General features: G+C 37.0%; 3 protein-coding genes and 1 long non-coding RNA gene across 6 annotated transcripts; 1 reads left to right on the top strand and 3 right to left on the bottom strand.

The window, feature by feature from the left end:
• Positions 1-740: 740 nt before the first annotated feature.
• LOC147863427 (uncharacterized) lies at positions 741-5,666 on the top strand. 2 transcript variants are annotated; one of them, XM_087319205.1, is made up of 5 exons: positions 741-880; positions 1,365-1,725; positions 2,427-2,702; positions 2,934-3,071; positions 3,441-5,666. In XM_087319205.1, the coding sequence occupies exons 2-5, from the start codon at positions 1,438-1,440 to the stop codon at positions 4,968-4,970; spliced, it is 2,232 nt and encodes a 743-aa protein (XP_087175331.1). In that variant the 5' UTR covers positions 741-880; positions 1,365-1,437; the 3' UTR covers positions 4,971-5,666. The 2 variants fall into 2 exon arrangements, with proteins under 2 accessions (XP_087175331.1, XP_087175332.1); XM_087319206.1 differs by lacking the exon at positions 741-880 and having other exon boundaries at positions 924-1,725.
• A 2,472-nt stretch (positions 5,667-8,138) lies between these two features.
• On the bottom strand, positions 8,139-11,752 carry LOC147863426 (uncharacterized). Of its 2 annotated transcripts, XM_087319209.1 has the most exons (3): positions 11,632-11,752; positions 8,686-11,015; positions 8,139-8,631 (listed from the first exon to the last, which is right to left on the bottom strand). In XM_087319209.1, the coding sequence occupies exons 2-3, from the start codon at positions 10,674-10,676 to the stop codon at positions 8,529-8,531; spliced, it is 2,094 nt and encodes a 697-aa protein (XP_087175335.1). In that variant the 5' UTR covers positions 10,677-11,015; positions 11,632-11,752; the 3' UTR covers positions 8,139-8,528. The 2 variants fall into 2 exon arrangements, with proteins under 2 accessions (XP_087175335.1, XP_087175334.1); XM_087319208.1 differs by having other exon boundaries at positions 8,139-11,015.
• Positions 11,753-15,288: 3,536 nt separating this feature from the next.
• Positions 15,289-17,093, bottom strand: LOC147863425 (uncharacterized). The gene is made up of 2 exons (XR_015529752.1): positions 16,076-17,093; positions 15,289-15,771 (listed from the first exon to the last, which is right to left on the bottom strand). It is a non-coding gene; the product is annotated as an uncharacterized LOC147863425 (long non-coding RNA).
• A 3,074-nt stretch (positions 17,094-20,167) lies between these two features.
• LOC147863424 (serine/threonine-protein kinase AFC3-like) lies at positions 20,168-25,151 on the bottom strand. The gene is made up of 11 exons (XM_087319213.1): positions 24,979-25,151; positions 23,527-23,686; positions 22,623-22,803; positions 22,462-22,513; positions 22,190-22,304; positions 21,979-22,070; positions 21,732-21,879; positions 21,559-21,623; positions 21,338-21,435; positions 20,487-20,592; positions 20,168-20,395 (listed from the first exon to the last, which is right to left on the bottom strand). The coding sequence occupies exons 1-11, from the start codon at positions 25,063-25,065 to the stop codon at positions 20,249-20,251; spliced, it is 1,251 nt and encodes a 416-aa protein (XP_087175339.1). The 5' UTR covers positions 25,066-25,151; the 3' UTR covers positions 20,168-20,248.
• Between the last annotated feature and the right edge of the window lie 655 nt (positions 25,152-25,806).

Below are 25,806 nucleotides of genomic sequence, written 5' to 3'. Positions count from 1 at the left end.
TGAATCACATCACGAATACGACGATTAGGCACCTCGTGCTAGTCAAAGAATAACACTAATATAAAACAATGTGCACGCTTTTTGAGCATATTAGGAATGAGTGATATCGAGACTAGTGCATGTAGTTGACAAACACATATATTCTAGACCCGAATTGACCACCCCATGAAAATATACATATTGCTATGCACTATCATCAATAACAATAGTACATGAGTTAGCGAGGCCCGGATGGCAATTCCTAATCACATCAACGGTAAATGAATGGAAAATTGCGTCGAGCATTGTAATGATGATGTGATTAGTGTGTTAATCACATGATTAAAACCGCAGTTAGTCATTGGATTAGCAGAGGAGATTAAGCCCGAGAGAGAGAGAGAGAGAGAGAGAGAGAGAGAGAGAGAGAGAGAGAGCGCAAAAGGTGCTTCCAAAGTACACTCAGAGAGTAGAGTCTCCAAGGAGAAAGAAACAAAAGAAAGAAGATTGTCAGAGAATCGAAGAATTTTCGAAGCAGGAAAAGATAATCGGGTTGTGAAGAAATAGCCCAAAAAAAGAAAGAAAACAGAGAGTCTCTGTTTAGTTCTATGTTCCCCCCCCTTCTGTTGGGTGCTGTGAAGAAATAGCTAAAAAAAGAAAGAAGCAGGTTTTCTCCTCCCCCCTCCCCCCTCTCCCATCTCTCACGCTCGCAAACACACACACACAGAGTTTAATAAACTCTGCTGCTGTATTCCACTACAAAAATCAAAAGCCAAGAAAAGTGGTACAAAAAAACAGAAGTTTCTGGTGTTTCCATATCTTTAATTTCTTGTCACATTTATAATAATTTAAGGAGCACCGAGCCTCTCTCTCCACATATTAGCCATAATATGGATAAAAACAGGTATGCCTTAGATCTCATTATTTCTTTCTTTGTATTTCTCGTTTTCTTCCATTCAGAATTTATAATCTAACAAGAGACATTTCACGTGATTAAGAGAAACCAACATCCACTTTATTGTTTTTTCCTTTTTTAACCTAAAACTTCTGAATTTTGGCTAGGCCAGCTGATTTCCATTTTCCTTCAGAACCTATATTGTAGAATGATGCATACTAGGCTAACAAGAGAGTCTCATGACATTTTATATGTATAGGAGAAACTAACATCCATTGTATTGTTTTCTCTTTAGAACCTACATGTTTTGAAAGATGCATTAAGGGTTATGGTTAGGTTAGCTAACTTCCATTTTCCTTTAGAACCTATATTATTGAATGTATGCTCATAAAATGCAAGTATTTGTTGAAAATTTCAAATTACATAATCAGGTTGCTGGTTGATTGCTGGCAATACTTCAACTGACAAACTGGATAAATGTGATATGATACAGGAGTACACAACTGTATATGGTACAATGGAGTATAAATAAAATTAAGTTCTCATAGATTGTTGACGAGAACATCATGAATCCAATTCTATCAACAGAAAGAGATGAGAATACTGTTTCTCAAATGCTTATCAATGCTTCCCTTGAAGGAGATGAATTAGTTGTAGATGAGCTTTTTCGGAATGGAGTTGTTGATGTGAATTACATGGGAACTGTTAATCTTAGAATGAAAAATACTGATTCTATTCAGCATGAAGAAGCTCCCGATGAACTGAAAATCGAATATGTGGAATTCAAGACAGATGTCACTCCTCTTTTTGCAGCTGCGCATTCAGGTCATGCTGAAATTGTCAGGAAACTTTTGGTGAGTTGTGTCCACATCTCAGGCATTTAAGCTTCTTCCATTCATAGATCTATTGTAACATCAGTAACTTCAACGTACAATATTTGTTTGCCCTTTTTTATGGGATAAACATAGCAAGAGTCCTCAATTTTAGGATGGGTTTTTATTGCCTTGGGTGTTCTTGTTTTATGCTTTGAGAGACTCAAGAGAAACTATTGCGTGTGGAAGAGAGAGAGAGAGAGAGAGAGAGAGAGAGAGAGAGGTTTCATTTATTTCTTTGAATGAGCCTATTTTGCAATTCAAGACCATCGTGAAGTGATCAATAAATTTTATGCTTGTCAATTGATGTAGCCCAATTACTGGCACTTAAAATGCATTTATCTCAAGCCTTTTCTAAGTAACTCAGCCAAAACAAGATAAAAGATTTACACTGGATTCACCGCTTCTGATGTCACCATGGATCCTAGAATAGGATGTATCCGCTGACATTGCATTCCTAGATTCCATGCATTTTTGGGTAGTTCGGTAAGTTTAATCATCTATCCCTTGTAAGCTGAAGGTTATAAGAACTGAACATACCGTAAATTGTTCTCTTTTAGGAGTATGTGCTCCAATTTGTTTTGTTTTGTTTTTTGTCTTTCATATTTTGAAAATCGCATTTCTACAATCATAGTTGGTTGTGTATTTCCATTTGGTTGGTTTTAATTGTTTGATAAGAGTAGACTGCAGGTGCAGATGTAAACCAAAGGCTGTTCAGAGGTTATGCAACAACTGCAGCCACAAGAGAAGGCCATTATGAAGTGTTAAGCATCTTGTTAAAAGCTGGAGCTTATCAGGCTGCTTGTGAAGAGTCATTATTAGAGGCTTGTCTCTCTGGTCAAGTAAAGATGGCAGAATTACTGATGAGTTGGGAAATGACGAGGCGAGAAATTTCAGCTAGTGCCTTGATCAATGCGAGTAGTCGAGGCCTTGTTGGCATTGTACAACTCTTGATAAAAGTAAGAATATTTAAAAACATCAGTATTTTCAGGGGTCATATATGCTATTGCTATTACATATGCACATGCATATACACATATCTCATATTATAAACATATATACCTTTTTTTCTACGGGGAGGCCGATTGACAACTAGGGGCGGCAAGTGCCCGAACTACGATGTCACCCCCACGGTTCTTCATTAGATACATATTGTTAGCATGTATTCTCATATCCTTCTGATGTTACAGAGTGGCCTGGATGTGAATTCATGGCATAGAGTACTTCTTCGCTCTGTGAAACCTGTACTTCATGCAAGTGTTGATTGTACAGCTTTGATTGCTGCTGTTGTTTGCAGACAAGCTTCGGTTGTAAAGTACTTGCTGCAAGTAAGTTCATAAGGCTTCAGAATATAACAGTGCTATGGAGCTTTAAACAAAAACAAACATGACTGATTATTCAATGTTGTATCTTTTTTGGACAAAACACCAAAGTACCCCTCAACTTATTGAGTATTTACTGGAGTACTGATAATGTTTCAGAAGTAACCACAATACTCTCCTGCAGTGCATTTTGTATTGTGGAGAGATATTCTGACAAAATTTGAGAACTTATGAGTACCGAACAAGTTTTCTTATCTTTTGGGGAGGGGGTCTTGATTTCCGTTTGTGGGATTTGAACTCTAGGGCTAAGGGTTTTTGTGCTTATTAGGCTATGTTATCTTTGCATTTTTGACTTACCACAAACTATGAATGCAGGTTGGAGCGAATGCATACTCGAAAGCCAGGCTTGGAGCATGGTCATGGGACTTAAGTTCAGGTGAGGTGTTAAGGGTGGGTGCTGGCATGGCAGAACCATATAGTGCTGCATGGTGTGCCATAGAATACTGGGAAGCAGAGGGTTCAATACTTAGAATGCTTCTTGGCCATGTTTCTGCAAACACTGATCATCAAGGCCGATCCCTTTTATGCCACGCTATCTTATGTGGCAATGTTTCAGCCATACAAATACTTCTTGAGTCTGGGGCAGACATAGAGTATTGTGTATCAGCCAATGATGGGTCACTGTTCTTCCCTATACATTTGGCTGCTAGGCAAGGTATTGTATCGGTATTGAGAACATTGATAGCTCATGGATGTGATCTAAATGCAAAGACAGAGGCTGGTGAAACTGCCCTCATGCTTTGCATATCATTGGGTCATAAAGAATGCTTCTATGAGCTTTTGCTGGGAGGAGCTGATTTTGGTGTAGTCAACAAGGCAGGACAAACTGTGGCTGAAGCTATGGATGCTAGTATCTACCGACTAACTATGCATCATATTATTTGGGGTGCTATTTTATCTGGAAAAAAATTGCATTCCAGTAACTTAGAATCGTTTTCGATTCTCCATTTTGCTGCTAGATATGGCAGTATGAAAGTTATGAACAAGATTCTTGAGCAGAAGGGTCTGAATCTGAATCTTCAGGATAGATATGGATATTCTGCCCTTATGCTTGCAGCTAAATGTGGTAATATGGAAGTATTTAAAGTGTTGTTATTTGCTGGAGCTTCAATAAGCATAAGAAATTACAAAGGACAGAATGCTTCCATGCTAGCAGACAACAGTGGACACAAGGACGGGTGTGAAAGAATCATAGTTGATGCAATACTTGACGATGTTTTGCGAGATGCAGGGTTTAAGGCACTTCACTTTGCTGCAAAACGAGGGATTTCGGAAGCATTGGCATATTTGCTCAAACAAGGTTCTCCGATAAATGCATGGGATGATGATGGGTACACTCCATTGATGCTATCTGTAAAAGAGGGGCATACTGAAGCTTGCAAGTTGCTTCTCTCCTTTGGAGCTGATTGTTATTTGGTGAATTCAAGAGGTGAAATGGCCTTGTCTCTGGCAAGGAGTTCTGGTGGCAATATAGTAGTAGAAGGAATATTATTAGATCATATGGCAAAGAAACTTGTGCTTGCTGGTGGAGACATTTCCAAGCACACTCGAGAAGGAAGGGGAAAGCCACATTCAAAGCTTGTAAAGATGCTCAAATGTGGAGTACTTAACTGGGGAAAATCGAAGAAAAGAAATGTAGTTTGCATTGAAGCAAGCTTGGGAGCTAGCTCTAAGTTACAAAAGAATAGAAAGAGCCAGGGTGATACTGACAATCCTGGCATCTTTAGAGTGGTCACACATGAGAGAGAAATTCACTTTGATGCTACCACAGCTTTTGCAGCTGAGCTATGGGTCCGTGGGATTAATGTTATTACCAAAGAAGTCATGGGAAAGAACAGTCGATAGTATTAGTTGATGTACAATTTGTATAAACTTATTCCATGCTTTTCTTTCTAGCTCACCAGGTTCATGAACATGGTGTTAGAGTGATGAGCATGTTTGGTGTATGAATTTTGGGTGCTTTGCTCAAGTGCAAAGTTTTGTGAATACAATGTCAGAGTGATGGGTATGTTCTATTGTGTATGGATGTTCAGTGAATATGAGCTTTCAGGGTTGCTTTTCTCAAGTGTGAAGGTTTGTAAATACAAAGCCAAAGTGATGGGCACAGTTCTGAAATGAGTGCTTTTTTGGATCTATTCTGAAGCTAGGAGCCATCCAATCAATTTCATAGTCACATAGGGCGACATTTCGAAGAGAAGACCAAAGTGGCATTTCTTCATTATATGATTAAAGGGGAGAGTGCATAAACACATTGGAATGTGAAGACAATATGCATAGTTAAATGAGGAATGGCTGCTCCTTCTAATTCTGAGGCCTATAGGCCTATCATGGGCTTCTATTTTGTAAATGTGCTATTATGTATTTTTTCCCTTAGTTTTTTCTATTGGATGACAGAAGTTGATCACACTAGTATTGAAATGGGTGATGATGTACTTCCACTTTTAGGCTACCCGGAAAAAACCCCGAACATTCTTTTTGGGTTTGTATATTTTTTTATTTTGTTAGAAAATATTTTAAAAAAGGAACCAATTCAGTTAGGAAGTAGTTTTAAAATTTCCGCAACAACCATTTTGTTCACAGGTGGGAAATCTCTGCATGATTACTTTTTTACACTGTTATTGTTGTGTTCATGTGTGAAATCTTGCTTAATCACTTTTTTTTACACTGTTATTGCTGTGTTTATGTCTGTAAAATCTTGTTTGATCATTTTTGTTTAATAGTTATTGTTGTGTTCATGTGTGACTTCTTGCTTGATTACTTTTTTTTTGCGCTGTTGTCATTCATAGGATGTTTCATCAATAATGTCACTGTTTTACTCTGTTATTGTTCATAGGGGAAGTTTCATCGATGACATCAATCTACACATTCCAACATTATAACTAGACATTAAACTAATGTACTCTTTTCGACATGTTTTTGTTTCCTACAAAACACTTGGTACTACTGCTATTGGAAGATAATTAATTTCCAAATTTAACGCTAGAAGTATTTCCTTGCATGTTCTTAGAAAGTGTTGTTCTATGTCTCATGGGACTCTTGTTGGACAAGAGTTCATTGCATCTATTATTAAATTTATTTATTCTTGGTAGTCGAACTCATCAAATTGAGTTGTGGTTTATCAAACTCATGGGGCTCTTGTTGGGTAATACATAGTTCATTGTGTTTATTTATTTATTCATTTAAAAAAGTGCATTTCTTAGCAATGTTATGGAAATCTAGCATATCGTTTGGGAGAGGTTGTAGTTTGAACCCTCATTCCTAAGATAGGTTAGCCTAGAAGCACATGGTTTTTTAATGGCGACAACTTTAGTTATAAATGTGCATGACTCCCCCACTGGAATATATATATATTTTCTACATCAATTTTGACTTTGTGGATTGTACCCCACTAGAAAGTGTACTTAGCAATAGACAAGTCGAGAGTTTGTGGCCATGGAGGATGTTAAAATATCATCATTCTCTCTGAACTTTCAATGTTAACATGTTGCAAGTTGATGTGGGTTATGGGTTATGGATTTGGCAGCAATCACCCTCCTATTTGTCCTATCTAGTTATCACATCATTTCATTGTTTGCAATAAATCGCACACCACCCCATTTTGCCCCACATGATGTATAGATCTATGTACAACTAGCACAATTTTCATTGTTGTCATAGGATTATCCTAGTATGCACAATTCCCTCTCTACAATTATGTACATAATGTCATCCTATCAATTGTATATTTAATCACATATACTTTGGCTTTGACATAATTTAGTACATAATACCATTTTCTCAACCATTCTATCACTTATGATGTCCAATTTCTAATTCACATATTTAAAGATCTTCATTTGTAGCAAAGGTCTTCATTATTTGGACAATGTTGATTGGGGGTTTACCTTTGGGATTAGCTCTAAAGCGACGTGGGCTAGCAACGGGCAATTGCTTCTTTTGTACTGTTCAAATGGAAGAGAGTACTCATCGTTTCATACAATGTTCGATTACTTGTTAAATTTGGAGTTACATTTCTCAAATTTGGTAAGTTTTATAACGATGTTATTTGACGCCTAGACAATGGGTGTATGCACAATTCACACAAGTTGACCGAAAATTAGAGATGAAGATCATTTTCCTATTTTTGTGGTATTGGGGATTGCGCATAATTGGGATATGTGCAATGCTTTTGTATTTGATGGTAGGCAATGGGCATAGAGTTAAAGCATATTTAAAAGTACTAATGTGGCAATTTTCTTTATTGGAACAAGTGGAAATTCCTTCCTCAATGGAGTGTTCGTCTTCCCTATTGTCAATTCAACATGTTCCACTACCCATATAGATAATGGGTGACCATACTTCATTGTGACACCTATTGCAAGTAGTGTTTGTCACACACATTTATTAAGATAGTTGTGTGTTTTCAATAGAGAGAGAGAGAGAGAGAGGGAGGGAGGGAGGGAGGGAGGGAGTTGTCCTTCATGGTCAAGTATGACCTATGAGGCCAAGGGTAAAAACATCTTAATCTAGTATATTTAGAAATTAATGATTTAGGATGTTCAAGAATTTATCGATGATCCTTGCCGTTTAGAGTGCACGTTCTGATTATGACAGGAATGTCTCCAAGTATTGTGTATAGCAAATAAAAAGTGTATAATATAAGCATTGTATCAAAATAATGTTGAAAATACATCAAAAAATTCTCCTATCATACAAAGATACCAATTACAGGCTACATCTAAACAATTGTGCACTAATACCATCTAAACATCTAAATCATGAGCACTTTACACTATTGATTATTACATGATTGACACCACCATAACATCATACAATAATAGCATAACTAAACATCTAAATACTAGCACCTTCCATTACTGAATGCCACATTATAAACACCACCCTAACATTGTGCATTAATAACATAACTAAACCATTTGCATCTTCCACTTATCATTATCACATTGTTAACCACCATCAACCATTTTAACCATGTTACTTCAATATTTTATTAATCTCACAACCAAGGCCATCTTTCAAACATTCCTTAATATTAATTGATTGGTTACTTGTACAAGAAAAATAATGATGACTTCAAATAGGGAGGAGGTTACATTGGAGGATTTGATAATTGCAAATTGGTTACCTTTGGATTGAGGGAACGTTCCTTTTATTATGATTTCTTTAATTTGACGAGAGATTCCAGACAAATCTTTAAATTCATTTTACTACTGTGATAAATTTGCCGAGGATATTCACATATCCTCAACACATGATAGTCTGTGATGTCATTGAAGCATCAATGCGAAGCAATTTATTGAACTGTACATAAGGAAATCCAAATCCATGAATGCAGCCATACTCTATCATAGGTATACAAGGACCTTAAACCAATTAATGTTACCTAATAGGTATGTCAATGTGTTAGCATCCTTGCTCGTCAAGGAGTGCCATAAAATGCCCTCCGCCATGAACTCTTTCTTCAAGACCAGTCGACGAAATCTCATCATACACTACAGTATTCAGGCTAGAGGCCGCAAAGGTATTTAAACTATGATGTCCACAATTATTAGTACCAAACCTCTCTTCCAGAATACCATATGTTGAGCAACAAACCCCAGAGGAACCCACTTTATACCCACAAAGACTAGATCCTTCTTTTTTACTCTCCCTTTGGCACCTCTTCCCTCCTCCATGTGCTTTACAATAGTCAGTACTACCTTGGGCACTCTTAGTGCAAGAATTGAACATGCACCTTTTGCCACCTCCATGCCTCACACAATACTCTGTTCTTCCTCTGGCGCTCTTGGTACATGCTGGCACCATGCAACGCTTCCCGCCCCCATGTGCCACACAAAATAATGTACCCCCGTGAACACTCTTGGAACATGTACCTCCTCCAAAGGAACATCTTTTGCCACCACCATGAGCTTTGCACAATGGGGTACTTCCTTCGGCACCTTTGGTACACCCTAGGAACTCACACCTCCTACCCCCACCATGTGCTTTACAAAACTTGGTGCTTCCTTGAGCACCTTTCCCGCATTGGGGATATTGGCACCGACGTCCACCTCCATGTGAAATGCATAGACCTGAGAATCCCTCAGCACTACGATTACATCCCTCTCTCTGGCATCTCTTACCACCTCCATGACGTATACATAGTCCTGACTTCCCCCTGGCCGCTTTACCACATCCTTCTTGTATGCATCTTTTGCCTCCACCATGTGCAATGCAAAAGTCAGTCTTACCATCAGCACTTTTGATACATCCCAAGTTTTGACACCTTCTACCACCCCCATGTGCTTTGCAAAACATGGTTCGACCTTCGGCACCCTTATTGCAATCAGATCGTTGGCAACGCTTTCCACCTCCATGTGCAATGCAAAGACCTGAAGCACCTCGGGCACCTTTTCCACATCCTTCGAACTTGCATGCCTTTGGGGCCCTCTCACTTGACATTACCCCAAAAGCTTCATCATGCAATAGAATAGCTTTTTGGATTAAATGATTGTTAGAAGAACCAAAACTTTCATCATGTATATGCATTTCTTTGTGGCTGAAGTTGTTTGATGAACAAAATGCTTCATCAAACATCAAATTGTTGATAGAAGACCAAACTCCCCCATGTGAGGAGGCAATGTTCATCCCCTCATAAACCATATTACCTGACTCAGATGCATCTAGTCGACTCTTTGACATTTTTCTTAGAGAACTTTTTGCAGTTTGCGATGAAGTTCTCACAAATGCTCCTCCAGACTTCACTGCCTTGGCAGATGTTGAACCTTCATCCACAATTGGAGTATGCTCATAAGGTTGGAAACCCATCCCTGACACTGACAGTGGAGGCGCATCTCTACTGCTAGCAGTACAACCAAGTGCAAATCCATTTGATTCTGGTGGTGTGAAACCATTTGATCCCAAAGAGCCTGATAAACCAAGTTGAAGATCAATCTCAGAATCGTCTTCACCATGTACACTATCAAGAGGTTCTTTCACACTATAAACCTCCATTCCTTCTGAGCATTGTGAATTCTTGGGATGTGAATCATCATCATTATTTTGTTGTCTTCTCATAACTTCACCCAAACACCAAGCCTCACTCAAAGATGAGGAAGCTTCTAGAAAGGAGTTCTCTACCAATGTTGGCTTTTTCATCATCAAACCAGGGCCTACAGTGGATATCATCAAGCCTAGTCCCAAATCCATAGACACAAATCCTTTCTTTGTACCTTCCATTTGTATTGTCACAGATGAGTGTTCCTTCCCTTCCGAAGGCTTAGATAAGTTTCTTAAACCCAATGTTAAACTCAAGTCATCGTCAGAGACAGTGGATTCTTGAGATCCATTACTAGAACTCAACCATTCGTTGCCTTCCCTTCGATCATAGGAGTTATATAATGCATATAGCTCCTGCATAGTCATGGTCTGCTTGATTGATCCATGCCTTTCCAAATCAACCCATGGATATAAGCATATATCCGGTGTGCTTATGTCCTTGCCATTATGCAGTGTCCTTATAGCGGAGATAATACTATTATCACAGGTGGAATGACATGAATCTAGCTCCATAATGGCAAGAATGTGTGACAATTCTAATACCGGAACAAGTGATGTGTCTTGTCTAATTAAGTACTAAAAAAAGAGAAGCATACCTCTTTCAATCAGAATGACCTTTTTATCATCCATATTTGTTATATATTTCACCCCATTACACTCAGTTAACACTTCTAAATACCATCTTATAAATGGAGTATTCAAGCTTGATGTTCCAGGATGTACCCTCACAACATCCATAAAGGTAGCTCTTTCTAAGGTTAAACTGGCAGTTTGCTAGTTCAGCTTGTTAGAAGGGTCCACACGGTAAAAGGTTTTATAACACTCTCTGCATGCAGCCTTGGTTATGGGATCCTGCCACATCCAATATTGATGCTTGTTAGCAACATAGCTTGTGAGTAGGGGTATGTATGCATTGCATGCATGTGTAATATGTGGGTCTATGTGTATTGCATATATGTACATTCCGAAAAAGATTAGGGGCTTACTCAAGTATTTTCAGTATTATGACAAGGTTCTTAAAAGATTCACAAAATTTCACGATAAAATAAGAAATTACGAATCATAATTGCCAAAACAAAGCTAAAAATTGGAAACTTTTGAAATATTGCAGATATGAATATATGTATACATGTATAACAGAAAAAACCATAAATATATGTGAGCGTGCTAGAGCTAGTTCTCCTTCATATTTCAAGCAGAAAAGGAAACGTAAAACTCAATATCCAAAATTGACGAGTGAAACAATAACATCAAAGTAGGACACAGCTTAACCCTAAACGTAATACGTTGAACCCCATAGCCTATTTTTCAGAGTTAGAGGCAAATTTCATCAAACAGAAGCTATGAGGAGAATACGCACAGATTGAAATGGTTTTTTTTTGTCTGTGAAGAAAGATCCAAACCTTAAAAATGAAGATCCAACACAAGAAGAGAAAAAAAGGCTCTGTTTTGTCATGGAGAGCCATACCTGACACATATGCAGGAAGGTGTTTGGAGGTGTGTGGAGATCCTTTCTTTGTCTTTCACTTACTTCATTCAGTCGCTGAGAATTGGTGGCTCTGTCTGTCTATGTTTCTACAACAGAAGAGGAAGGAGAAGAAACAGAGGAGAGAAAAAGAGGCACAGTGAGATAAACAGAGCAATAAGCATGAGAGGACATGCTTTTTCATTTATATAAGCAAATTGTGAATGATTGTGAAGCATTTCATTCCATACTTATTTACTTTTGTAGCCCATCATCCATCCCATGAGATTCTCTTCTGATTCTTGAGTCCCTTCCACAAGGACGAAAAAAGATGTGAAGAAACAAAGTCTTTCATCCCCCTCTCCTCTCCTCTCCTCTCCTCTTCTATCTCCATCATCTCTTCATTCCGCGGGTTCAACCTTCCGCATATGAAGATAACAAAAGGGCTCCTGAGTCCTCCCTCCCGTCTTTTGTTCGACAATTTTTTGTCTTCTCTCTCAAGCCTTTGTTTTGCGTACGAAGAGAAAAAAAGGCTCTCTCTCTCTCTCTCTCTCTCTCTCTCTCTAGAAGGTTAAGCTCATATGTGTATGCTTTATTCACGCATAGAGACTTTGTGCTTCAATGTATGAATACCCCTTCTTAGGAAGGAGACACATATCAATAACTCATGTATACTATGGTCCCATAGGACAAAACTGGCCTCTTTATGGACGATAAAAATTCTAATTCTAATTCTAATTCTCTCTCTCTCTCTCTCTCTCTCTCTCTCTCTCTCTCTCTCTCTCTCTCTCTCTCTCTCTCTCTCTCTCTCTCCCCTTTTCCAAGCTGCAAATATTGTAACCGACCATGTCGTGTGAACTCATTTGCTTCTCGACCAATGATTGGCCTTATATGTTTCTCATGTTAATCATGGGGAATCTCACTCGCGCGAAACCAAATGAGGAAGTGTATGACTTTATGAAAGCAGCTTTTATCAAAACTTTAACCACCTCCATAGAATAAAGCTCCTTGTAGCGAAAGGAGGAGAGAAGGGAAGGGTGGAAGGGGGGGTTGTTTAACTCCCCCCCCCCCCCCACTCTCATAAGTCTATGTTGTATGATCACGTTTTGTTAGAGTCAAAACTCAATTTCACAACGTTAACAAGCATGTCCTACCTAATATAGCCATCTTCGTTCCTCATACATTGCATCTTTCATATTTCGTGCCTGCTTAATCAATAAATCACAATGATTGTTCGCATATACCCATCAGTATAACTTCTTATTTTTACCCACCCAATCTTGAGAGCACTATGAATGCGCATATTGCAGAAACCAAACACATATCTCACCTTTTCAACGTAATATGTATTCCACGAATAAAGCACAACATTAAAAATAAGTCAGAGACCTTTTGAATCCATGTTGGTTTTCATCATACCTTTGTGGTATGCATATCTTGAAAGAATTCGGCTAAAAGATTTCTTGATCGATACGTTTAATGTGTCCCAATAAGAACCACATGTTCTCCTTAACCTTATGACTCATCAAGATCTAAGAATGAACATAAATGTTCTTGAGATAATCATTTACATCACGCAAGTTAAAGTTTCAAACAATAAGAACATATTCACATTCATTCAATTTAGAATTGTGTTTTACACTCATGCATGCTTATGTGCAACAAGATAATCATCATGGAACATGATTTTTTTTTATGCAGTGTTTCTACTTTAACCAATGAAAGCAGCCATTATGGTTTTGTTTTTTAGCGAGATTCGATGCAATAGCTCTATTGTACATCTATCTAGCTACACATTATGCTTGTCAAAGTATTGTCCTTTTGGAAAATTTGAAGAAATACTCCTTTGTATTACTTGCAATAAGTATATTATATATACTTTACTTTGTTGAATATTATTTCCCCATCCATGTGTGCACAGACTATATGAACATATACGTATTAAGCATAAGGCACATCTTCAACAATACGACCTTCTGACATTGTGTTCTAAAAAATATACATCATACACACGTATGTCAAAAGTCTTGCATATACCTTTTAAAGAATCTTCAAATTTTATTCAATAGGAAATTGTTTTAGTATAAATAGATATTGGAAAGCCCTCACTTATTGATTAGTGGTATCTCTCTCTTATGAAAGAGATAAGTGCATGCAACCCCACATGAGGAAAATGGCTACCTTGCAAAATGCCATTTACAACACGTGAATGTTGATTCATTACACATTTATAGGAGGATGTAGGCTAACATGAAAAACTACAAAGTTAAACGACATGAAGAGAAATGGGATGTTATGTCACATCCAAGTCCTTGGGTTATTAGCTTGTTGATGATATTTTGACCATGTGTGGATGAGACCATACAGACAAATTGATCATTGTTATCATGTTTTTCCACACACCTTCCATGGTTAACTAATTCGGTATCTCATCAAACATATTGCAATGTTGCATTATTCGCAGTCTATAGTATAGTCCTAAATCATGATGCTTAATCCAATAAAATCATGGTGCAAATGACAAAGGGAGGTCTATAATGTATTATTCAAATATAATCCAAAAATGATCACTCAACCACACATTGAATGCCATTTACTCCAAAATCAGCTTAATAAAATAGTTGGATATTTTGGGGAAAGAAAGGTTACTTCCCTTTCTCGAGATAGGGTATCTATCTTCGTAAATACCTCTACCACCATGGGGTTCATCATATAGCATATTTGGAAAAGGAGGGAATAAGCATTTAGAAATCCATACGCTCCTCCTGGGCGAGTTAGAGTTCTACTAGAGGAATTACTAATAATTAGGACATTGCTCAACATCATCTCTCTTCATATATGATTGCCCACATGGGATTGGGTGAGGTGAAACCTCTTCATATTCCTTAATCAGGAAACATTGGTGGAACATGAATCAATGCCCATCTCATACCAAAAATTTACATAGCTCATGTAACACTAGATTCGCATAAAACTATTTGTCTCCCTGTGCTTCAAGGAGAAAGCAAAAATGGTTATGATGCCAATCCAAAGTACGACTGCAAACAAGAATTTCTAGGTTGCCTCGGTATAGACCTCAATATGAGATTCCCAATGTACCCACGTTTCTTGGATGGACTAAATTATAGTTGAATCGACATGGAATAATAGGTTGCACCTAAGGAGATTATGTAGCTATAATGGAAGATGGAACTCCCTAGCAACCAAATGGTACCTAACCTTGTATTGTATGAGCCTCAACATAGAACAAGAAGAGATATATCGTGCCATGGGACAATCTCGACAAACATGTCTCTAGAGATGAAATTCACAACCAATATAGCCCATGCTTGGTAATCAAGATGCAAGCCATGCGGATACGATCTCGAGACAATTGTGATCCAGTGAGGTAGCATCCACGAGATCCCAATTGATCTATTGTACCTTTCTTTCTTTTCTTTTCTTTTTTTCCAAAAATCTACTGTACCTTTCTAAGTGCAAATATTCTTACTATCAAATTTGTTAAGGGAAAAAAGAAAGTGCATTATGATAAAGACATAGTATCTTATAGATAATGTTCTAATGTGATGTTTAGCATTACAACTATTTTGGGTGGAGGCTTTAGGGTTTAGGGCATTTAGCATCGGATCGTCTTGTCTCAGCCCACCACATAAAGTCATAAACGATCAAATGTCAAAGCAATTGAGAGGCATTCGTCATGACAATTAGTGCTACTGCCATATTATGTCAATAACTTAAGTTCAAATCCACGAAAAACTAGAGTATAAGATACATTTATGTCTTTTAACAAGAAGGGTTTCATATTGCCAAGTAGAAAGATTTCAATATTGTCCCACGGACAGAGTTGGAAATATGCATTTCTACAAAAGAAGGGATTACTACTATGCATATATGGATCATATATTATACTTTGGATAGAAATGCTCAACCACGTCTCCTAAGTGGTGTTAAATGGAATGCAAATTGCCCACTAAAAGGTTGTTAATGATAATTAACTCCAGGTAAATCCCCAATTAATTGGTGGAGTTAATCCAGCAGCTTTGCTTCAACAGTTTGTAGCTGATTTTCATTAGCTCAGGCCGCAATCGGAAGGTTCCACACTCACTACTCGCGGTGCCACTCACTCTGTCACATACTCTCGAGCTGCAAAGTAGAAAATGTGAATCAATTTGACATTATAATATTTGCATGTGATGTTATTAAAATTACAATTATATGCAGATATAAAACGTGACCAACATTTGAGTCATGGGTTGACAATCCAAGATTCCAACCATTGCATTTAGCTAGTCAAAATGTTAACCCAATCAACCTTACAAGCCAAAACAGCTAAAACCTAACCGATGATTGCAAATTTTGAAACCCTCACTAGAAGTTATCAAGACATCAATATAGGAGCAAACTTTGTAGACATCAAACACCCGAAATGTGAATCATGAAACCCTACCTATTTCAGTATTGTGTGTCCCTCGTCTGGATCGAACAAGCCTGCGTCCAATGCTAGTTATCCTAATAAAAACCCTCTGAAGTTTAAGATTTAATTTTTTAACTTTGATTAAACTCAAAGAATATTGCAACACATTATTCATGTGATAATGAAACCCTAAAGCTATTGGTTTGAGGTATTTCTGTGATAAAGTTTTTAAATTTATTAAACTCAAATGTGTTAGTAGCATAGTAAACCCTAAAGAACATTGAAACAAATTACTCGTGTGATAATGAAACTTAAATGCTATTGTTTTGAGGTATTCCTGGAATATCCAAACATTATGGAAGTGCCGAGAAACCAGAATTTCCCTGCCCTTCTGAGGAAATGCTGCAAAATCAAGTACATTTCCGCGGATCATTGGTTAATATTTATATATACATATTCCCATATTTATTAACCGATTAACCATCACTACCAATTAACTTCAAGACTACATTTTAAAGCAAACAAAAGAAAACGAGATCATATATATAAAGCCCTAATCATGTTAATGTTAAACCCGAATAGGGGTTAAGGAGTTGAACATAGAAAAGCATTGAAATGAAAAAGAAAAATTGTGGAGCTCCCTTCTTTCCAAGGGAGGAATATGAATGATTTCTTTCAAGAACAATGAAGGGTGGGTCGGATAGCTCCCACCTCAACCGATCAAATGCCTCGCTTACAAGTATTGTTCTGCTCTCATCAATGGCAGATACATAGATTATTGAGTCATGTGGAGATCGAGGCAATTGGACGGCCGAGATGGCAGCAACCCATCACCCCCTCCCCCTCCATCCACCGTTGGATAGCAAGGAAGCTCCACTACATCAATATAAGAACTTGTGTGTGTGTGTGTGTGTGTAAATATGTGTGTATATGTATATGCTATATCTATATGGCAGATGGATTTACAAGTATGAAGAGATCAATTTACATAGAAGAGAGGTGCTCCGAGCCTTATATAGGCAACAAATCTTTGACACCACCTAGCGAGTCATGCATGTGACTTGACACAACTTGTCTCATATGGCATTTTCGAGGGTCGCGCTCATTCTTATAACAATCACAATAGCTATGAACCAACACTTGTCTCCAATGCCATCAAAGAGTATTATTGTGATATTTGTGAAAACTCTCGACAAGACACAAAAATTTTGAGTGATAAGGACGGAGTGTGTCCTACCTACTTTCATGGCATTGGTTTGAAACTTGTACACTCCTGAACCCACTAGTCTAGATCTTAGTTAGTAGTCTTTGGTAATGGGCATACAATTCTAACATTGGTCACACTCTTGGTATATATCTCAAACCATATTGGAGTCACTTTGAAGTTATATGAACAACACCTTGTCATTTTACATGCTATCGTGTATGAGGCTTGCCAAATTGAAAAACATTCTAGCATTTACTTATGCAAGGGTCTATGCAACCCCCAAACCCAATTATGTATATCATTGCTTAAAAATTGATATCGTCCTCCCATGTTGTTGCTCATCGCAATTGTTTCTAATTGCCAAGGTAAGAAACATGCTCCGAACTTTGTAGATGTGGCACACAAAACCTCTTACAAAGGTTTATATAGTTGGACCAACATAACTTGTTATGGTGCCACTACTCGGCTATTAGTTATTCGCCCATCGTGTGCCAAATTCACACATCACACTCTGAAATCGAATTGTTTTGAATTAGGATAACGTAACTATGGCCCATGAAGGAAGCATTAAGCTCGAGGCCCAATACAAGGGCCTTAAGTTTTTCAATCTCTAGCACATAATTATAGGTACATTCCCCCTTCATTTTGGCAATGAGTACAAACTCATTGTCAATCACTCATAATTGGATGCATTATTCAAAACTCTCTGTGATAATCATTCATTCATTAGTGCGCACACACGCGCACACACACATGTATGACAGTAATCATATCATGCAATTTAAAGTAGAAAGAATAAGTCAATCAAACAAATGTAAAAAAATTCTTCAAGAAAAGGTACTTCAAGAATTTTGGGCTTAGATTGTGTAATAAGGTTGTGTACAAATAAAAAAGGTGACTCAAAATCATTATAAAGCATGTGTCTATAATATAAAAGAAAATAAAAGAAGCCCTTAAATACATTTCCATGCTATAATTTTAATTACTAATATGTAACTTGCTTCTCTAATTCTGACATGTCTTTTCATCATAACTTCTTCTCTTCTCTTCTCTTATAGATCACTCTATTGAGTACACTTTGATAAATCTAGTAGACACACTTCTCTTGTACCATATTGCTTGAACAAGAACAAGTTGAGCCCCCCCCCCCCCCCCCCAATACCATGCCTAGTACCATGTCTCCTTAAAAACTTGGAAACCCCATACTTCTATAGTACTATATTGCTTATAAGTTCGAAACCTGACTAATGGGCCAGGGTGCTTCAATTTTCACGTCATATATCACATGAAGCTTCTCGTAATTAGAGGCTTTCCATCCCGACATGAAAACCCTAACAAAATTTATATACCACTTTAATCCCGCTCCTAGTACACTTGGTTATGCCTCTCACACAGATTGGCTTGTAATCTCTCCCTTAAGCTTTCTCCTGTTTGTGAGTTTACCATGGCTTGTAAGTTCATACTATAGCATTATAGGTCATAAAACCCGAAAAAACACATTTCCACAAATTGCAATTTCCCATGAACATCAATATCAATTTAACAATCTATCTCTCTCAAAGTGGTAAACTTATATTGTACTTACTTCTCAATATTTAATAATATAACATCAAGTAAGTTGTACAGTATCAAACGCCACAACCAATACAGACATGGGGCTTCTATATAAAATTTCAACATAGAGCCTTTCAAGGTAGTGAACTTATATTGTACTAACTTCTCAATATTGAAGGTTGTAGAGTATTGAACCCCATTGCTAAGTGGAGACGTATGGCCTCCACATAAAGTTTCGACATGTAGTCTTAGTTTGGATTCAACATGTAGTCCTAGTCCTATTTTTTATTACATATTTTAGTCCTCATGTTGGTGTATACTTTGTTGCAATTGCCTTTGTCATCTTGAGTGATAGTATACACAACACTACTCCTGGAATTGGATGTCTTATTCTCCCTATATAAAACCCATAGGCAATATCCTTTGCAACATTACATTAAGTTCATGGTTACAACACCTCAAACCAATCACAAGGTTGGAAACCACATCTATCAATATACTTAGTTAAAAGGTGCCAATGATCATGTGATAATAGCCCAAAAGATCTGTCAAAACCACATAATTCTTCTGAGATCACAAGATATATTAGACCCTTCTCTAGTTAAATTAAAGGAAGCCACATTATTCAGCTGTATCCATTCATAAAGCCACTTTGTTCCCCAGAAGAAGTTACACTTTCTTATCAAAAAATCCCCTCTACCTAAATCTTTTGTTGTTCCTACGTACCATATTCAAGTATTAGCTTCAACTCATTTAATTAATGAGAAATGTCCAATTATACCCCATTCATAAAGCCACTTTGTTCCCCAAAAGAAGTTAATTCTTCCTTACCAGAAAACCCCCTCAACCTAAATCCTCTACTAGTCCTGTGTACCACATTCAAGTGCGTACCTAGATTAGGTTCAACAAACTGGAGACCAGACTGCTTCACAAGGCAGCATTCTTACAGAAACATATTCAAAGGCAGCAATTATACAATCTGTCTCAATAGCAGACAGCTAAATGAATACTCCCCAAATCTTCTAATTGCGATCCTATAGTTAAATAACTCTCAAGGCTGCTCCACAATCAATCGAGTACTTAACTTGCTCATTAACTTTTTGCTTCCCCAGATCATCCTAAATTAATGAATTTAGCCCTTACAACTCTCACACTCAAACAGATAGTAACATATCTGCATATCATGAAAGCTTTAGCAATGTACTTTCAGAATCTCCAAAGGCAACAAAGACTCGCAACTTCTTGAACAATTTCTCTCAAGCAAGCTATATTGCTCACTTGAAGGCACATGTGAGCATTGAGAGTCTTTAACAAACAATAAGAACACACATTATATGATTTCCTAGCAATTAGAAAGAAACAGATGAGGGAGGTAAATATTATATTGATACATACTTCAAGTAAAATAGGAGTTATGTACATTTGAAGCACAAGCTATGTAAAATCTATTGATCCCTTAGAGAGCTTTGAAAAAAGCGATGATTTAAAGCCTCCTTAGCTGTAGGCCTCTCAGAAGGATCATATTTCAGTAGCTGCTCCAATAGATCAACAAGTGAACTAGCAGAGTTCTCCACATTTTCCATTACAAGGTCCTTGAAAAAAACAAAATGTAAAAGACTTAAGCGCCCATATAATCAACGATTTAAAACAACAGATTTCTTTGATGCAATCAATATGCTTTACCCTAAGACGGGGTAATTTATGCACAGCTCGGATACTCTCACTTGTAGTTGACCGATCAGGCCAACTCAACGATTTACCATGCTTGAAATATTTGTGAGTTGCACTCCTAAAGTATAAACATCACAATAAAATTTTAGTGAATCATTGAGAGTGTACAGGTTCAGTGGTTAGAAAATGAAGAACAGATGAATAATTCAACCATGAATTAATGCTACTTTTTATCCAAATTAAAGTATATATGGAAAATAAGAGTTTCCCATTAAACTAAGATGATGATCAAGCCAAAATACTAGATAATTAGAATATAAATAAATAAATAACAGCAATAAACGAAAAGTGAACTATTGTATTGTCTTTAACTAATATAAATAAAACTTATTACAATAGCATGATATTGTCCAGAAATCCAGAAAAAATAGAGATAATTTTTTTGTTATAGACAGGAAAATATAAAAAAAATTAAACATCAACCAAAGACGATAATAAATAAATAAAATTTGTTATAGTGAGAAGAAAATATAAAAATAATTAAACATCAACGAAAAACGATAAATAAATAAACGTAAACAGGAGTAACACCAAAAAAAAGAGATTGAAATCTATGAGCAAAATATTGATACTAGTGACAGTAAATAGAAGACATAAATTTTAGTAGCATATCAAAGAGGAATAAAAATAAAAATAGCTACCAACGGTAAACACTTAAGAGTTATCAAATATTCTCAAGACTGAAAATTCATAAAAACCGTGAAATTGGTCAATACCAATCATAAAGACAGTGAAAATTCATACATCAAAACAAACTTTGAGCTCACAATGATTAATATACCCAGATAACCTTGCATACTCACGTCGAGTGTTTGATTATGTGGGAGGGCATGGGTCCAAGAACACGTTCCATCATGGCAAGATGCTCTAGATTTTCATGTGTTTGGAATAGAACTTCACCCTACAACAAGAACATCAATATAATCACCATTAATCTCGTGTGTCTTGACTAGATACATAGTACAACACTTTACATGCCACACAAGAAATAACTATAGAGGTTAATGACAAAATGAACTAATACCGAGCAAAGTTCAACCATAATACAACCGACGCTCCAGATATCACAAGGATAGCTCCACCCAAAACCTGGATATATCACTCTAGTATTCGTGTGACAAATACAAGATAACAAAAACAATTGCCACGTTTGCACATGGCCACCTAATTTATCATGCAAGGACATTTATTACAAACCTAAAATCACTTCAGGGGCGCGATAGTGCCTTGTTGAGATGACTGAATGATTTGACTCTTTATTAATCATTGTGCTACCAAAATCGATAAGCTTTATGCTAGATGATTTCGGAACACGTTTCATTTGAAGTGAATGCTTTGTGGTATTCTGTTTTCAATGTCAATCCCATAGGAAATTCAAAAAAGTGCAAGACAAAACATGTGCCAATTACTTGCATCATCTAATATGCTTCAATTTAACTAGTACCTTCCGGTCAACGACCTTCGAGTATTCAGAAGACACCAGTAGAACATTCTCTGGTTTTAAATCAGTATGAATAAGACTCATGCCATGCATGTCTGCAGTTATCAGTAAATAATCATCACTTTAACACTTTTATTGAAGTCTCCGACTCATTTCACCGTACAGATTTACAAAGACTACAAAACTAGAGGAAGTTTCAGGTGCTAGAACAAACATGCCACAGATTCCAAAAGCTGCCTTCCAAAATCCCGGACAAGATCCACAGGGAATGGACGATATTCATTTGTTCGTAAGAAATCAAACAAGCTTGGTCCAAGCCTCTCAAAAACCTGTTATGCACCCAGCATAAATGCAGAATGCATGCCATATATCACAACTTTTGGGATGATTCAAGAAATAGTTGACAAAGCCCAATGTGAGGTCCAACCACTAGCAATTTTAAATTTATTTGTAATAATACCAATTTTTCATGAATTAATTACTTACAATACAAATATGGTTACGATAATCAAACCATCTCCTGATCTGAACACAACCTCTGAGGTGAGAGTGAAAATCCTATCAGTTCATTATCTTATAACCAGACTATGCCGGAAGCTTAATTCATCATCCACATTAGAAGAAAAGAGGAAAAATTGATGACTTACCGTGAACCCATCCGGTCCTTCTCACCAAGTGTATGCAGCACGTCGATTTCGATCATTGCAGCTTCTCGATATTTTTCAGCACTCCGAATGACCTTGATAGCAACATGCTCTTGGCAATCCCTATCCCAACATTCGAGGACACGTCCAAATGTCCCTTCACCAATTTTCCGAATAATTTTGTCTGAAACAAGATATGCACATTAACTCTTCAGAAAACTACAAAGGCAAGTACAAGTCTTACCCCTTCTTTATCCTACAATAAAGGTGCTATCAAAACCCAGACCCAAAGTAACATTTAAGAACAAGGGGAAAATTCCTTCATGATTCTCCAAAGTTATAACTTGAAAGGTTTGTATAATGTTAAAATTAAACCTATTAGAAATTGTGAATCTTTCCAAATGTCTTTTCACCAATTTCCCAAATTTTTTTGACAATGAGATGACATGCATCCTAAGATACAAACTGTAATCCCATTCCCAAACATATCCTAACATTCAAGGAAACAACATGAACGTCTCTTCACCAACTTCCACATGATATATCCCTGTTCTATTTCTAAATTCTGTGAGTTTCTATATCAGTTTTCAATGCTTTCTTCATTTTATGCAAGGAAACCATAAACCCGTTCATAATTTAGTAAATCAAAATGAAAAGTTATATTGACAAAGTTAGATAATATGTCATAGTTTCTTCATCAATGAAGAGATACATGATTCTTTTCATCAATTCAGAGCAATATGGCTTCTCAATTTCATCTGCCAAACATGCAATCTCTGTAGTATTCTCAAATAAGGTACTATAGGCATCTCTCAAACAAAAATTCAGAGAATTCGTTTATAAAATTCAGAGAAAATGTTTTGGCGATTACATAAGCAAAATACTATAAATTGAGATAATACTGTACATCGCAAGGTTAAGCTGTCTCCAAGATCAAAGTTGAAGTGCCCATCAGTATCATCATCCAACCACCGCGGTGACAAAGCAATGTGTTCTCGTGTGCAAACTTTCTCCTGGCCAGAGTAAAATCCACTACTATTATCCCTTACATCCACACCATGGTAGACCTGAAAAGCGCACAATTTTCTGATGATGAAAGGAAAAAGAATTTGCTGATCTTATAACTATCTGGAACGAAGTGAGAAGCACAAGAGATGTATAAAAACTATTATCTGATCAAACCAAAATCAAATATGCCGATCTTACAACTACATAAAGAAACAAGGAAATAGGGGGAAAAAACCATTTATATATTTACACTATTCTGAGTAAGCAAGATAAAGGAATCATGGATTGCCATTACAATCATGTCTGAAGGCACCAGAAAACAGAACAAAAAAACGAGAAAATTCCAAAGGATCTACACGACCTGTTGATATTAAAACCATCATGAACAAACAAGAAACATTTACCAAGTAGTTGATAATCCGCAAACACTTACTGACAACAAATATTTTTACGTTCATCTTACACCAATCATTTCCGAAGCAAGAAACAGAGATCACTCCTATATCTACATAATTTGTTGACTTTACGAGAATATCTACCACAAGACACAGAAATATCCTCATTTTATAATAAATCTCTAAATAAGATAAAGAAACAAAAATATGACCATGCTCGTATCTGTGCACCGTTGGAAACTTTCAACGATCTCTGGAACTGGCAAATTTGTCTGCTGATCTCATAAACGATGTCAACAGAAGCAATTTGCATACCTATACTGCCTGTATCAATCTTAACTACGAGTTCCACCATGAGAAACAGAAAGCATTTGCAAATCTTCAACAACCTCCCGTGATCATACAAAGCACGTTAAACAGAGGCGATTCCCTCCTGGCTTACATTAAATCTCCGAAAGAATCGAGAAAAAGGTAATTCGGTGCATGTTCAGATCATCTGTGTAGTGTTTCACCACCACTTTTAATGAGAATACTCTTGGCCTTATAAAAGATCTCTTGATGAAGAGAGAATATACTATAATCATTCGCATATCTTCCTGATCAGTGTTGAACTTACCACAATTTCTTAAGAAAAAAAAAAGAAATGTTCAAATAACCACAACATGACATTCCTTATCTGACAAAGGTTTCTGACGAAACCAAGAAAACTGAAATAGTACTCAAAATCTCTCTACAACGGAAATAATCCTCAAGGTCTGCTAATTTTAACAACAGAATGTCTGAAGAAAGCGAAACAGACAAAAGCATGCATCCTTCTTATATATAAATTAATAGAGAAAACAGACATGCGTTGACCACTCTTTGTCACAAGAACAATCAGTGAAGAAGATGATGAAGAAGCAAGTGGAAACAGGCACCGTTACTAAATCTGCAGAAGATCTGTTTTTTATTCTAACCTTCTTTAAGGAATAACGAGACAGTTTGCGATCATCCCGTTCTACTCTGCGTCGCTTACGGGGCGCAGAGGCGACGTCGAGCGCCATGTCCAAAAAAAATTTGCCGAATACACGCACAGAGAAATTAGGGTTACAGAAATTGGAAGACACAGAGAGAGAGAGAGAGAGAGGGAGAGAGATTTATAAAATATGCCTTTGAAGAGCAAGAAAAATACCCCTACCCTATAACACGTTTGGCTTTTTTTTAATTGGGGAGTCGCCACGAAGGAAGGGATGGGAGGGGCATGCTGTGTAAATTTCTAAAAACTGAGTGAGGGTCAAGGCCTTTAGAGGATGAGGGTTTTAAGTCTTTTTTGCGGTGTGTGTCTCTTATACACTTTTCATACACCTTTGTTCTTCCCAAGTTCCACGTCCATATCCATCTGGATCTCCCCAGGCTCCATTCCCATTTACATCTGTAGAGCAAACCCCTACTTGCTCCGAACAAACTTGATTACTCGAATATGGAAGCACAATGCATGTCCTACTCGTGTCGTTAGCCCCCAATATCATCCTTGCAAGAGAAAGATTACCTCCATCTTTGAAGTCGGGTTTTCTCTCGAAAGACTTCACCAAATCCTGAAAATATAATCATGAGTCTTTAGAGCAACTTGACATTCTATGAATTGGTGGGTGTTATCTTCCGATTGAAGTATGCATTAAAAAAAAATTGATTACCAATTGTTGATCTGGACCCTCATTAGTCTTGAATCTAACGGCAATCCCTACTCTCTAAACAAAGAGCTTTGCTCAAAATGGAAATAAAGAGTGTCAATTCCTTAAATTCTC

Source organism: Azolla caroliniana, unplaced genomic scaffold, assembly GCF_043228905.1.
Source record: "Azolla caroliniana isolate FFs.n. ecotype wild unplaced genomic scaffold, voAzoCaro1.0.p SCAF_5, whole genome shotgun sequence".
Taxonomy (NCBI): Eukaryota; Viridiplantae; Streptophyta; class Polypodiopsida; order Salviniales; family Salviniaceae; genus Azolla; species Azolla caroliniana.
Note: the sequence above shows the minus strand (reverse complement) of the source record. Positions and strands in the feature narration are given on the sequence as shown.

Bases quoted from the DNA above. Each gene is read 5' to 3' on its own strand.
- LOC147863427 (XM_087319205.1), top strand. From the start codon at position 1,438: ATGAATCCAATTCTATCAACAGAAAGAGATGAGAATACTGTTTCTCAA. The intron at 1,726-2,426 runs GTGAGTTGTGTC...TGATAAGAGTAG, and splicing joins AAATTGTCAGGAAACTTTTG to ACTGCAGGTGCAGATGTAAA. The intron at 2,703-2,933 runs GTAAGAATATTT...CTGATGTTACAG, and splicing joins TTGTACAACTCTTGATAAAA to AGTGGCCTGGATGTGAATTC.
- LOC147863426 (XM_087319208.1), bottom strand. From the start codon at position 10,676: ATGGAGCTAGATTCATGTCATTCCACCTGTGATAATAGTATTATCTCC.
- LOC147863424 (XM_087319213.1), bottom strand. From the start codon at position 25,065: ATGGCGCTCGACGTCGCCTCTGCGCCCCGTAAGCGACGCAGAGTAGAA. The intron at 22,071-22,189 runs GTTTGTTCTAGC...TGATAACTGCAG, and splicing joins GCTTTTGGAATCTGTGGCAT to ACATGCATGGCATGAGTCTT. The intron at 20,593-21,337 runs GTGAGTATGCAA...TTTATACTTTAG, and splicing joins CACATAATCAAACACTCGAC to GAGTGCAACTCACAAATATT.